General features: G+C 40.2%; 1 protein-coding gene across 1 annotated transcript in view; it reads right to left on the bottom strand.

The window, feature by feature from the left end:
* Positions 1–15,327, bottom strand: part of UNC13B (unc-13 homolog B) — a 204,141-nt gene that overhangs the window by 156,580 nt on the left and 32,234 nt on the right. Inside the window, exons 6-7 of the mRNA XM_072358936.1 lie at positions 8,800–8,870; positions 5,962–6,019 (exon numbers count right to left, since the gene is read on the bottom strand). Of these exons, the coding sequence (XP_072215037.1) occupies positions 5,962–6,019; positions 8,800–8,870 (129 nt within the window). The remainder of the gene's footprint in view (positions 1–5,961; positions 6,020–8,799; positions 8,871–15,327) is intronic.

The raw sequence follows: 15,327 nt of genomic DNA, 5'->3' as shown, positions 1-15,327 counted from the left end.
CTCTGCACTGATTGCAGCAGGATCATTACTGTCAGCTGCCCCTGAGAAGGCTAACATGGTCACTGACATCTTCAGCACTCTTCTCATACTGCCCTGGCCTACGGATGATGTAGCTAGCTGCAGGCCTCTCCTATTTCTAAATGCAGAAGCAGGTTAGAAACCTCAGAAAAAAAAAATACCTTGCAAAAATATATAGAGCATATCTAAATATAGAGCGTATTTATCGCATGTGTGTCTCTACAACAAGGAGAGCTCAGCGAAACTACAACGCCTGGCACTGCAGCATTACAGATATACACCTCTATAAGCAATTAAAATGGTTAAGCTGGGACACATTTAAAATCACTTTGATAGTGCACTGACTTGAAAGCATAGTCTAGACTTTTCTTTCAATATTGTTACTTAATAGGAAAGAAAATTTCTACCCAGGATTTTATTTTAGCACAATCACTGTCACAGGCTGCTTATCCAGTTCAACACAGGTAGAAAGCAGCTCTGTATGCTCTAATGAGAACAAACTGTAAGATTCAGCATCAGTGCAAGACATGTTTGAATGATGCACACAGGTAAGGGCAGATCCCTATGATTTCATTCTGAAATAGCTCTAATTCACCAGCACATTCATGGCCACCGAGGGCAAAAGACACTAGCACCCACAGTGCAGAATCCTAATCACAGTATAAAACCACTGTGGATGTACAAGGCTGGAGAGAAGCAGCGGCAAAGGAGAAGACTGCCTTGTTGGGGCTTTTTTTTGTTGTTGTTTGTTTGGTTGGTTGTTTTCTTTTATAGTATTTTAAGCAGGCAAAACTCCTCATCAATGCCATAGAAAGCGCCTTAATCTCATCATTAACATCAGTTAACGAGGAGGAATGTATAAACCATCTAGATGACTATATGATCTTGTAGGTCCTTTCCAACCTTGTGATTCTATGATTTCAGATCATCTGTGTAATCTGGGGTCATAAAAAGAGAAGTAGTGGACAACAGCAATCAAAACTCTCAAAAATAGCTTCTGGTTCTTTAAAAACACTGGTTAATATGACAACGCTAATAGAAACTTTCCTCACACACTTTGCAAAAACAGACTTCTTTCAACATTAGTGGGAAAGAAGGGTCAACATAACACATAGATTTGGTCTGAAATGCCACCTATTCTTTCCTGTACTGTGCATAAAGCATTTTGTCAGCTTTTAAGACATTAAAATTATAGATCAAAAACAAAGCTGCAGGACTTTTTTCCTGCCTACACACATGCAAACACATATTCCAGATAGCTCTTTTTTATTCTCCTGGGCTAGATGTTGTCTTGCTCCTTTCTCTCTGATCTGCTGGCAGATCAAGGACAGGGTAGCTCCTGTTGTTTTTGCTGACATGACTACAAATCAGAGCAGTTATTTCTTTCCTTGCTGCATCAACTCACAATCCAGAGGCAAGTAACAAATCCACCTTCTTCCAAAAAAACAAAACAAAACAAAAAGAAGAAGAAAAAAAGAGAAAACACAGAGAAAGACATACACAGGAAACAACACAGACTCCAGGACATAAGTTATGTAGCAGAGGGAACATAAAGCATTCTCTGAAAGTTTACCAGACAAAGATGATAGGACAGGCAAAACTGGTTGATTCAGTGGCAGGCAGGTTATCTCTTCTGATAATTATACTGAACATACCATCTTTCTAACAGATCTGTAAACTGTCTGAAAAAGGCACAGGGTAGTATTTACAGTAGCTGATATTAACCAAGATAGTCAAATATTCTCCCCAAGGATACAGAGTACCTTTCTCATCCTCTGCTGCCTCTGTCTTTCTCATCATTTGGACTGCTCTCTGTTCAAAATCAGAGCTTCATTTAAAATACTGACAGAGTGACTCACATATGAATTATAATGGAGTTTTATACTGTTAGAAATGATGTTGAGCATGCTAGGAAAATAAATCTATACCCACAACAGTAAATAACATCGACGTTTATTGAGTCAATAAACTGTAAGTAATCAAATAACACATTTTTTTTTCCCATTTGCTTCATTTGAAATGAATTTCCAGGCAATAAAAGTTTGCTTTCTTTTTAATTTACATTCAATTTCAGTTTGTGGGTAAAAGCCAATTATGAGGATGCTGCAGTTATTCAACAGTGAGGAATCTGGAAATTAAGAATTATGGCTCTCGAATTATGGAATCCATTGGCGTTACAGTGCCTTGCTTACTGTCTGGGATCACCAGAATTTGAATCAACTGGTAGCACATAATCTTGTTGGGCAGGAGAAATATTCAAAGATGGACAGAAGCTGAAAGGTAACAATAAAACAAACGAGTATCAGGAAGGAAGAGGCAGGAAGCTCTTAGCTAAATTAGAAGAGACTACCTGCACAAGAATAGAGCTACCTGCTTAAGAATAGGTAAAAATCCTGCATTAAATCAGTAATCATGAGTCTTGTTTTCCTAAGGATCCTTCCTAAGGATTTCTAAAAATCCAGAATCTTTGGAAAACCTAGAGGACCCGGTCTGGGCTAAGACTTCTCATGACACCATGCTAAGGCAGCAGCAATTCTGGCATCACCAGAACTGAGAAGCCATCCCAGAGATCAGAAACTGGCTTTTAGAAGCAACATCTCCTACATGTTGCTGCACCTTTCTGCCCCCTCTGGTGCCAGTACAACACAAGATGTGCCCAGAAAGGAGACAAGGAAATAGTCACAAGCAGGTGGTTTGAGAAAGGGGCATGATGTGCATGGAGAATACAGGAGCAGAACAGAACTATAATGTAGACACATAAGAATACGTATTTCCACATTTAATGAACTTAACCCTGCTTGCCAGAGCAGGATTTTCTCTAGTTAGAACAAAGATCCTGAGGAGCCTTTGGACAGCTGCAGGAGGTCAAAGCACACCACCACTAGCACATGCAGGTGCTCCCCCTAAACAACAATGCAGTTCCACCAGGGAACATACCTTAACTCAGAGAAAAGAGCCCCAAAGGCACCAGCAAAGTCCAAAGGCTCCAACAAATCAGGTCAAGACTCCACAGGTGAGAAGCCAGTGGACATAACCCTTTTTTGACTTCTGGACAAATTGTTCAGCATACAGCTAAGAAAAAGCAACTGATGGGCAAACAATAAGCAGACAGGTCAGGCTCAAATGGTTAGTAAAAGTGTTACTTCAGGTTGATGGCTTGTCACTAGCAGAGATCTGCAGGGGTCCATTTTAGAACCAGTTCTCTTCCATGATTTCATCAATGACTTGGACAAAGGACTTGAAGGCATATGTTCTGCAGATGACACTAAATTTGGAGGAGCTGATGTTGCCATGAAGGAATGAGTCTTTGCAGACAGATATTGACAAACTGCAGGGATGGGCAATCACCAACTGCACAAAATCCAAGTGGTGGTTTCCACATGCAAGACAGGACAGCCCTGGTTGTATTTAGACGAGGGGGAGAAAGACTGGAGAGCAGCCCCACAGAAAGGGATCTGGGGGTTCTGGCTGGCTGTGAGTTGAACATGAGTCAGCAGTGTGCCCTGGCAGCTCAGAGGGCTGACTGTACCCTGGGTGCCTCAGGCCCAGCACTGCCACCACGTGAGGGAAGGGGCTGTGCCCTCTGTGCTGAGCAGCCTCATCTCCAGCAGCAGGTGCAGGCTGGGTGCCACAAATATGGACACAAAGCTGCCACACAGCGCCCAAAGGAGTGCAGTCATGGTGCTGAGGCTCTGGAGAAAATACTCTAATGGGTCAAGAACTGTTCATACTTAGTTGGATTTTGCTCCTTCTAGACATGCAGTCCTGCAATCCAGATGATTGCATCCTGCTAGCAGCAGCAACCAGATCTCATCTAGCACAACATGGTGGAAAACTGAATAAGCCTTACAAATGTTCCTGGGGATATTTTTATTACATCTAAAAATACATCTATCAATTATTTACCCACATGTTAAGAAAGAACATTATGTACTAGGAGCTTTTGAGGTGCAGGAAGGACACCCACTCTGTTCCTATGAAAAAGCGGGTTGAGCAACTGCATCATATGCAAAGGTCAGGGCAGTTTTCAATACAGAGACCTAGCCAATGCATCTTCTGTGCTGAATTCTCAAGTTCCAAAGGACTACACTACTTCTTCACAGAAGAATGCAGAGAGACTTCATTTTTCCAAAGTACTTCTATATTAAATGACTATTTCATACTTGACCATGCAAACAAGATATTCACAGATGTCAGGTTCTCTTCGGCAGCAGATAAGCAGAAGTACACGCAGTGCCACAAATTTTATTGAATTACTAGTAAATTCTTAAATACATTAGCCACATGGTGCTATTTAATATTTAATACTGCCATTCTAATTACAGTTTTAATCCCATGAAAGATTTCATTGTTGTGGGATATTAATTGCTCAAATCAGTGTCCTTCATTATTGTAACATGTCACTTTCCAGCCCATTAATAGGAAACACAAAGGTCAGCTGTAGGTCTGCTCTTTAGCGTTGCAAGAGGTGAGATGGTCCTCCAGGAAAAACACAAGCTTGAGGATGTAAAAGTACCATGCCATGGAAACAAGTGCAGCCATTTTATCTACCCAGCAGCTTTCCTCCTGGCTTACCTATGCTTCACAATATTTAGGACAGATACACCAGACTCACAGCAAAGTTAAGGGATAAGAGACAGGAAAGTTATTTCTGCATTCTAATTACTTAGATGCTTTGTATCAGACTGTTTTTCTTTGGTCTTCTCACATCTAGACTTCTGCACACTATGCCATCAGGATTTAGGCAAGTATTTCACTTTCTTCAAAAGCATTTCTTATTTGTACTCTTTACAAATCAATTGTGTCCTTCCATGCCTGACTATACTCTAAAAAGCACTTTATTCTTTAAATGCTCTTGGACAAAAAAAAGAAAAGAAAGAAAGAAAAAAGACATTTGATGCTGCCTGGAGTATCACTGCTGTCATGCTTTCATATAGCTTTGTGCATTCAGCAGCTACACAGCACTTTCAGATCTCCTGGATAACTGGTAGCATCCATGTTTTCTTCTTAACAGTTTTAAAGTAACATATTAAAAGCACACATAAAAATGAGTTTTATTCCCTTAAAAAAAAAAAAGTAAACAGTAATTACCCTTTTCTAACATTAACAGCTTTGTAGACATCCTACAATCAACCCAATGATAAACAGCCTGCAGAATTCAATATGCAAAACTTGTAGAGTTTTAAGTAGAGGACAATGGATTTGTTTAAATTATGAACTTGAATTTTATTAACGGTGCTGCCTAAGTAGATACTGCATTCATAAGAGACATCGCTGAGCTTTCATCCATCCTATTTTAAAAGCAGTGTTTCAGAAATCTAATTTTGCAGACCACCAAACACAGTCTGTATTATTTTAGAAGTCCAAAAAAATGCAAGATGGGGATAAGCAGAAATTAGTATTTTTCATCATCCATCAGCATAGCATTATAAATAATATCAAGTTAAAAAGCCTCAGGTGCATTTTAAACACACGACTGGCAGGTCTTTCAAACCCACCTATTTTTCTCCTCTTAAAACTTTAAAGTAACAAAAATAATATTCAACGCTAGATGTTAACGAGAACACAGCCTTGCTCAGTTATATGAAGAAAATTCAGCATCCAGATTTCTTGTTTGCATTGGTATTAAAGGGGTCTGACAATCCAGGTGACTTTGAACACTTTGTTTTCCTAACATAGGAAGACACAAACAAGTTACAGACTGCAATACATGATTTCAGTTTCTAGCATCAGAATCATTAAACCAACATTTTTAGGGACAGTTTTTCATAACTTACAAAAGATTTTGCTTCAGAGACCTTAACTTTTATATCAGGAATGTTTTTTAAAAAAGCACAGATGTACCACCATTTCATAACTAACCAAACAAGCAAACGAAATACACTGAAAGGGGGGGGGGGGGTGAGGAGAGACGGGAAGAGGAAAATGTGAAGTCTAACTTACAACACTGGGAGGCAGCACTGGGCAATGGTTTCTTCTGGACCTCCTCCTGAAAGGAATACTGGAGGGGGGAAAAAAAAAAAGAAAAAAGAAAAAAGAAAAAAGAAAAAAGAGAAGGAACAATATTAAGAAAAGAAATGGTCATTTTATGACATGGTTTTCAGAATAATATATGCCACGCTTCAGATAAAACAATCAGGATTTAAGTGCTGAGTATTCTCTTTAATATCCACATTAAAACTTACTCCCAGATGCCTTCTCCTTTTTATGCCCAAACCAGATGTTAAAAAACTGCACATCTGGTTAAGGTAAAGTCTGCTTTACTACAAGCACAGGCACTATTATCAGTCCATAGAGCTCAAATTAGACATCTAAAAGATCCTGTTCCCACAGAGTCATTGTTATAGGGAGCTCAGAACTGAGCAAAAGTCCATTTATCTTTTGTATGTTCCACTGCAATTTCAGTTCAAAAACAAATGTTCACAGCAACATTGCACTAGAAGACTGAAGTGGTTGGATAATTAGTGTGCCCAGAAGGGTAAGAGCACAATGTTTGCCTACCCAGCAAATACAAACACTTCTGTGATCCACTGTATGTCTGAAGTGAAGAAATTTTTGCATCTCATTTAATAATAAATTAGAAAACACGGGCATATTTCAATTAACCAGCTTTGATTTTTCACAAAGCTGTTTGTTACTGCATCAAAGTGTTCCCTACGGGAAAGCAAGTTGCTGTATTTTGTTTTTCTCTGTGTTGTATTACAAAGAGAAGAGAAAATCAGGACAATTGGGCAAAACAATGAGAACTGTCTTTGCCAGGAATAAAGGGGTCCAAAGACAAAGGAAGTGCCAGCCCTTGCAACCGGTACTGCATTCTGAAAAACAGGGTTTCCAGACATAGGTTTGTTAAGGAATTGATGAGTTGCTCATTACATGGAGGATGAAAATCTGCAGCCTGTGCTATGGCCATCTTCAGATCTGTGCTGTCTGAAATGTACAAGCTCGATGAGTTATTCAGAGCTGTGAAAAGAAATACTGGATCTCATTGCAGTAACTGCTTGACAAAGTGGTGAAAGAAAGTCAGTTGATGAGCAATTTAAGTGGCATGGGACAGTAAAAGCTTCCGAAGGAACATACTCAGATTTTAAAACTACCACAGTAGTTTACCCTTTCTAAGGCATCAGCCCAATGGCTACCTGCAGTTCCAAAAAGAAAACAGAACATTCTTTGTAGGAATAGGAATTAGAAAGTATTCTGTGACACCATACAAACTTTGACCGAACCTGCATCATGAATACTGTTTTGCAACTTCCGCCTGTTCATCCACGGTCTCATGCAAAGATAGCTAAACTTAATGCCCAAAAGAGAGAAAATTTTCCTGTATGAAATATCACCACAGTGACCAAAAGCCATGCAGAAGGAAAGGTTTGCAGGGCTGAGTAGCATAGGGTGAATGAGGACTGGTCATTCTGTTTCTCCAAATAAACCTGCTCCCAGCTGGTTTCTCAACAAAGGGCTTGTTTGCTTAGAGCAAACAAGTTATTTCTCCAGGCTATAGACAATTAAGTTGCTGAATTCCTTGCTACATAACTGACGTAGGTAGGTTCAAAATAAAACTGACATCCACAGAAGAGAAATCAATCAAGTGTTGTGAAATACAAGATACTGATTGCAGGCACTGGAAATTACAGAGCTAACAGTCACTGCAAATTAAGGAAATATGAAAGAAAGTGAGACCGTCAGACACTGGCCAACTGTTCTTTCATTTTTAACATTCTCACTGATGAAAGGGAATATCCATAGTAAATCTGTGATCACTGTGGCACTGAGACACGGTTTTGTCACTTGCCTCTGATAAAAGCATACACTTAGGATGCAGATGGGCCACACTCCAGGGAAGGGGAGCGGCAATGCTCAGGACACCTTTCAGCGCATACAGGCTCAATGAAGCACTAGAGGGCACCTGTGCTTCACTGAAGTACCCGGTACAGACTGCTACAGTCCAGAGGAGCAGGAGAAAACCACAGCAGTTATCACTGACAAGCCGAATCACAGACTGAGTTTTCTATCAACTCAAATATATCCTCAAAATTCAAAAAAGGTGCAGGAGGTCACCTTCAAGCAGTTATGTTTGTATCCATCCAGGTATGACGCTGTCCTCTGTCAAGAAGAAAACTCACCTTATATTGCCTATCCACAAATAAAAAGGTTTGTGTAAGAGGAGATGAAAAATCCCAGAGCAAAAACTTCCTGAAGACACTGACAGTAGATTTTTCAAGTTATCTTTCTAAGGAAGGAGCCTGAATTTCCTACCCACAATGTTGACATCGACGCACAAGACGTAAGAAACAAGAAACTTACACTAGAGGCATTAGTCAAATCTTATTTTGCAGATAGCACAACAGCACGAAGGATAAAGAACGCTTTTAATAATACAGCTAACTCAAGTTCTCTAATAAAAATCACAATTTCTGGTTTTGTAGGTTTTAGACAAGTAAAAACTGAGGAAACCCAGGAAACCAAAGGCATAGATAGCAGGTGTTATAGTGCAAGATCATAAACAGGTTGGGGCTGGGTGGACTTTAAGAACCTTTCCAAGACAAGCCATCCTATGATACTATGATGCTAACTTTCTTTTGTGTGTAACACAATAACAGAGAAGTTCTGACTAAGTGAGGAGAAACATGGTAAACCTGAGAAAACCATTCCATAAACAGTTCACAGAAAACTTGTTAACATGAGCATTTAATAGTTATCTCCACCACAAGGATCCACCATAAAGAATAAAAGCAAGTTATAGTGCATTCAGGACTACATTCACCCCTCAGTTCGGATATTTACCTCATCATCTCCCAGTGAATTTATTTGTTCTAATTTTCTGGTCCAATATCTGGCTTCCTCTTCAGGGATATCTGCAGCAAAAGAATATGAAGTACCATCTTATTAGCCAGGCAAGTTCGCATCTATCACCAGAAGAAATATAACAAGGAGAGTATTCCAAGATCACAACACAAAAGAAACAAATAACCCATGCAATTCTGAAGCAATAGAACTGCTTTATATTAGCTACATTAGAACTCAGATGGAAAATAAATGTTCTTAATAATAACACAGTTCAAGGCTTACATTACTTTCATGTTTAAAACCAATTAACCAAATGCACAATGGACAAAGGTAGGAAAGAACAAGACTAGTTCATATTTAATTCAAATAATCATTGTACAAAGAACCACTTCATCATAATACGTTTGCTGCGTGCTTAATAGCACACAGCAAGATCAAGTGACTCTTCTGGAGGCTTTTATCACCTCAAAAGAACAAGGACTCCTTTTAGATGGCACATCGTATGTATGTACTTGGTATGACACAAACATATCAAAAAAAGAAAGTCCTGTTTTCCTTTGCAGGTGATAACCTAGATCCTGTGAGGTAACAAACAGCTGTAGGCAGTCATATTCATATGGATGCACACTCTTGTAGTTTTGTTTTGCTTTGTTGTTTTTTTACCACAACACAGTTCATCAGGAACTGAACGATAGCAACCCTTTCATCTAGTAGATTTAACAGGCTAATGACTGACAGCAGACAGTAAGCATTACCACCTTTATTTTGGCAACTATTTTCTATTTCATGCTCTGAAGTAATACAGCGTCCTAATGTTTTGAAGGAAACACAGAATTGTGCTACTCGAGACTTGGTCTTCCAGAGGGCACCCCATAAGATGCAGATGAGCTTAACAAAAGACAAGTTAGGTACAAACTGTGTTTAACAAATAGAGAAAAAAGGGCACGACGCTAGGGGAAATAACCCACTAAAAGAAAAGCATCGCTCAGTCCCTCAGTCCAGGTGAATGAAATAAGTTACCTAGGGATAAGGGGAAAAGGATGTAAAAACCACTGGAAAAAGGAAAAAGAAAAAAGAAAGTAAGCCACACAGCATCATGCTGACTGTAGTCATTTGGTCTTGCCGCCAGGAGAGGCAGATGGCTTCTGAATTTCAGCTACCCATGCCAAAACTACACGAGTGCAGGAACTCCATCACACATACAGGATGGTGGAGCAGAGGCAGGGACTGCTCCAGCTGGACAGCACCAGCCCTATAAGCCTCACTGTCCCAAATGCTGACAAATGAAGTATATATAACTGCTTTTTCAACCAATTCTCCCATCCTTTGCAACTCTTTATGCTCGTGCCTACTTAGCTGTAACCATCTTGGCTTCTAAATAAGTTTACTTTCCTGCAACAAGAATTACTCCATCTACAGCCTCAGTAATATGTGTAGGCAAGAATTGGAGAAGTTGTCTGAGATTGTGTCCTGATAAAAAAATAACTAAGAGTTATATCCACTCTTGCTACTGAGACAAACAAAAACCCTACAATGCTTACTTATAACACTTTCAGAAAGAACTGAGCACTGGTTTCTCCTTAAGGGGTTACAAACGTCTTCTCAGCCACACAAACCACCCCCTTCTGAAATTAACGATCCCAAAACACCTCGAAAAAACAGCAGCCAGTGTAATGGAACACAAACAACATTCAACAAGAACATTTACAGATTTCATGGAATATGAAGTTTCAGAATTAGGTATTTCCATGGGCTGTGTACAAATGCCTACACTTTTATAAGAGAAACACTTCTATTTGTGAACAGAATCTCACCCAGAGAAGGGGGACAATAGAGGCCCTACCTGAAAAAGTTTTAGGGCACTAGAAACTTAGTACCTGTGTCAAGAATACCTACATTAAGTAGAAAATAGAAAACCTGTCTTGCAGGGAGACGGAAGTAATTTATTTTAATCATAACACACAGAATCAGTTGCTCTGTTCTGATGTTAACTACACTGCTTTCTTGTCACATGCTATTCAAAAACAAGGTAGGAGAAATACGAGAGGGACTTCCACAATGGTCTTCCACAATGGAATTTGTAGGATTTGTAGGAAAGCATAACTGCTTTTCATCATCAGTGTTGCAGACCACAGTTGCACAGTTAACTTAGATGGGCTCTGCAGAAGTCAGGGATGACACTCAAAGGATATCTAAAACAAAGTGAATTTAGAAAGAGGTCAGCAATTAACTGAAAAGAGCACAGGACTTGATGAGATTTGGGAGGACGAGAAACTCCAGAAAGGATCTCAAGCAATCTAAACATTGAAGAAAAATCTATGGCATTCTGTCCTTGACAGCATCACACCTGTAAATGATGAAGAAAAGCCCAAACTGAGGTACTAAAGGTCACAGCCAAAACAATTCATCTTGGAAACCTGCAATTTAGAGCAGAGACCTAGGAGCAATGAAGTGATGGATTACCATTAAAACTGAATAAACTGTAGTGGTTTCAGAGGAAACTCCAGTGCCTCCCCATAGGCCGCAGTTTGGCTGCATGCCCTGGCAACAAGGAGCACTGTGTGCGTCTTGGGTTTGTTGTTTGCATCTAGTATCCAAGGTGCTTCTTTCACAGACTGAGCTGTGTTTTAGCACAGGTTTGCTGCTATTCCAGAAAAACAGCTTCTTATGCAAGGTAGCAATTACGTCCGCCACAGTCTAGATAATGGATGTTTTAGGTCATCTTTTTGATCTTAAGGAAACTTGTCATCAATACTAATCTCAGTACAGCTACCGCAAAGCAAACGTTAAGAATTTAACTATGAAATCCAGTGAAGTTATCTGCTCAGAAGAGTAAGCGCCCAATGAGAGAGAAATCTTGATTTTTTGAGAGATCAGTTTAACTACATATAGTTTCCCCATACATTTCTATAAAACCATAACCACTTCTTTGTTGATGCTGGCTCTTTGGAGAACAGGCAATGAAAATACCTCATGCAGAGATCACAGCCTTACCATTTACAAGGCCACAGCCACTGGGCAGCTCTTACATCACTACACAGCTCTGATTGCAAGTCCAAGTTACTCTGCTACATTAACTTTTGCTTACAAGATAAGAAGCTGAACTAGTCCAAACAGAGACCATCTGATTGATGCCAGCTAAGGACTGCATTGATATCATGCTCAGCAAACAAGAGGAGCAAGGCCATTCATCAGTGCTAAACAAGAACAGAGAGGAAATGGGCAGACCTAGTCCTTAGTTTTCCTGTTCTTTTTAACCTGATGCCTATGAACAGGTTGCAAGTGTTACCAATCTTGCTCCTACTGCCACCCTTGGATGAAAGCTGAAATCCCTCTCTCTTGGGACACCTGGTGTCAGTGGGCAGCAAGGACTGGTTGCTCCCAAGGGGAGGAAAACCTCATATACAGCAGGGCAGGGACCTGCCAGCCAAGGCTGTGTCCTACAGCTCCCAGACAAGAAGAGCAGGACAGGTTCAGAGACCATGGCCAGGCTCAACCTGAATCTGTATCACTGTGCACAACCATGGTGGGGATAAGGCATATCTGAGGAAGTCAGGTCACATCATGGAGTCGATATGCATTGGTAATTCCTACCACATCACTCTGGTGAGAAGGCTGAACTGAAATGGAAATGGTACTTTTGAGACAAGGAGAAGGGGGCTGGGGCAGAAGTCCAAATTAAGGCTGCTCTGTTCACTCAGAATGACTACAATGAAGCACAAAGACTTGATTATCTGAGGAAGAAATTTGTTGCATCTATGCAGACTTCATTCTGAAGTCCAGATCCTCGCTCCACCTCCTTACTCTTACCCCTCTCACTCCCCCACCTGAGTCTTTCCTCACATGGCAAGTTGTGGGCTGAGGCATATGCAAGTGCTATAAAAATACAATTCCTTCCATCACATTTTTACAAGCTTTCACCTGGATTCTTCTCTTCTCAATCCCAATTTCTTGCCCTTCCAGAGGTATGGGAGTCTTCACAACTTCTCACTGAAATGCCTCTGCAGCTCTGAGCATTTATCTTTCTACAAAGTTCCCAAGATAATAAAACAACAAAGTCTATTTACTCCACCAGGGGGCTGAATGCAGATCAGCATGCCACCAGCCTGGGAGTGGTGAAAAGCATTTTTACTCCAATTATCTTACTAGAAAGTCTGGCACAGGCACAAAGTGCTCACGTTGAGGAGCCAAGAGCTCACACTTTGCTGTACTCCAGTCGTCCTGTTTCTCTAAGCTCTAATGTTTCAGAACTCAGGGATGGCAGAGCACATTTAGGTGAGCCTGGTCACCAGCACCACAGCTGATCACACACAGTTGCTCACTGCTGAAGAGCCCAGAGATTTGCTTTCTTCCTTATTCACCACAAACTAACACCGTACCAGCAACACTACTACTGAAGACACGTCAAGATCTGCATTTGGAACCAGCAGTGCATTACATGGAGGTTATATCAAAGCCATCATAGACGTTCATCAGTCCATTACAAAACTAAACATGAACAAAGCTGAACTTCTGGGTGACCTGAGGAAAAAGCATTTTATATCACCAAGTGCAGAAAAGAGTACAGCAGCTTGCCCTAGCCTCTCTTAGGAGGGGATTGCTCTCCAACTTGAAGCAAGGAAAAACAAATTCATGTGAAAGAAAGGGGAAAAATATATATATATAAAGAAAATTACTTTTATTGCCTGCATCAGATACTCTCACTAGCAGCATCAGCACGCTCTTGCATTTCTATCAGCTTTAAATGCCACTCTTCTCCAGATTACCAGGAGTACAGAAATTTTAATCATACTAAATAGAAGGAGGAAGAGCAAACCAACTCAGGACTACAGTGCAAACAATCCAGTTTTTCTTTCTCACTTGCCTGCATGCACAGCTATGTTTTACATCAAGGAATTTACCTTCTTTGGCCTTCAGATTTGTTCTCTGTTCTCTCACAAACTTGCAAACTCCAGTGAAATACACCAGAACATTTTTTTATATACATACTGAGCAACCTGGAATACTACATCTGTGTGCATTCTCTAGCCTAAATAAAATAAAGCAGCCAGAAGCAATGGAAAAAGTCCAAAACCACAGCCAAACAGAAAATCACACTGTTCTGTTACAGCTGCTATCCCAGACAGATGTGTTTTACCAGACTTGGGAAGCAGTACAAGCAGCACATAGGCACACACATCATTCAGATTCTCCTGCATCTGCAACAGACATGAGACCTTTCCAGGGAAACAAAACATGATGCACAATGTTCTTAAGTGTCACTGCAAACACATTATGTCTACAGTGACAGAGCTGCTGACCAATGAACATTTACAGCAGATAAATGAACAATTTAGTTCTCTTTGTGAGTTAAAATTAGCAGGTTCCAGCTTATATGACAACATTGTATTAACATTAACATGTGGGGCATAAAAAGACTGCACTGCTAACCCCTCAGCTACAGGGAGATATCAGCAAATCCAGTCTGCATTAGGGAAGATGCAGAGGTAGACCTATGGGTTGAGCCACCTCCATGCATGCCTTCAAGTCCTACAGTACCACAAGGGCAAGGAGACAGCGCATGATCCATCTCACAGTGCCTCTCCATCTCTACCCTACAGGCAACAGCAGCAGACATCATCATCAGATGGGAAACACTGGTGGAGATTATATGGGAAGATGCTATATTCCTAAGAAAAATATCCCAAAACAGAGTTCCAAGAAATACAGTTGCACACTTCAAGCAAAGAGCAGCAGAAGCCTTGAAAACAGCAAACTGAAGCTCCCACTGTCTCCCAGACACTACAAAACTTCAGACAAACCAGCAACTTTTCCACTCTAAAAAGTCTTCAATAAAACTGCGTCAAATTCTTGTTATTTCTGTGCTTGGTATTGAAAGTATAGGGACAAATAATAGATGTGTTTTAAATGATCACTCATCTTATTTCAAAGCCAGAAAAGTCTCAATGTTCCCATTATTTACTTAACATTCCTGTTTTTCTTCACAAAATCCTATTTTTCAGAATTATATGTCATCGTTCTAAAGCAAAAGAAACAAGAGACCTGTGTTCTGAGCGTCACAACAGGGAGAAAACATGCTATTACATGGAATATTCATCATTTGTCAAATAACCATTCCCAGGGAGTTTGTTTTCATGTACTTGAAAAATCACAAAGTGTAAAAGCAAAAACATGATTGCAGAAGAAAGCAAATTCTCATTTGGATACTGAGCATAGAAAGAGGTCGTAACATCTTGTTCTTTTAAATCAGAGAGAATTTACAATCAACATCAGAACGAACACACATGAGAAGGCATCAGCTACAGGCCTTCTTATAATTCTTATATTAAGGCCTTACCTTAATCTACATGTCCTCTGTTATCTCCCTCTCAGAAGCCAATACATTTGCCCCAAAGAACTAATCTTTTACCCCACAAGGAAACAGTTGCTTCTCTCCTTACAAAATATCAATTTCAGTAACAGACTCCCAACTGACAGTGGACAGCAGTGTATCATCAGGAGGGTTCTCATGAGAGAGAGCTCCAC

Source organism: Excalfactoria chinensis, chromosome Z (assembly GCF_039878825.1).
Source record: "Excalfactoria chinensis isolate bCotChi1 chromosome Z, bCotChi1.hap2, whole genome shotgun sequence".
NCBI classification, from domain to species: Eukaryota; Metazoa; Chordata; class Aves; order Galliformes; family Phasianidae; genus Excalfactoria; species Excalfactoria chinensis.
Note: the sequence above shows the minus strand (reverse complement) of the source record. Positions and strands in the feature narration are given on the sequence as shown.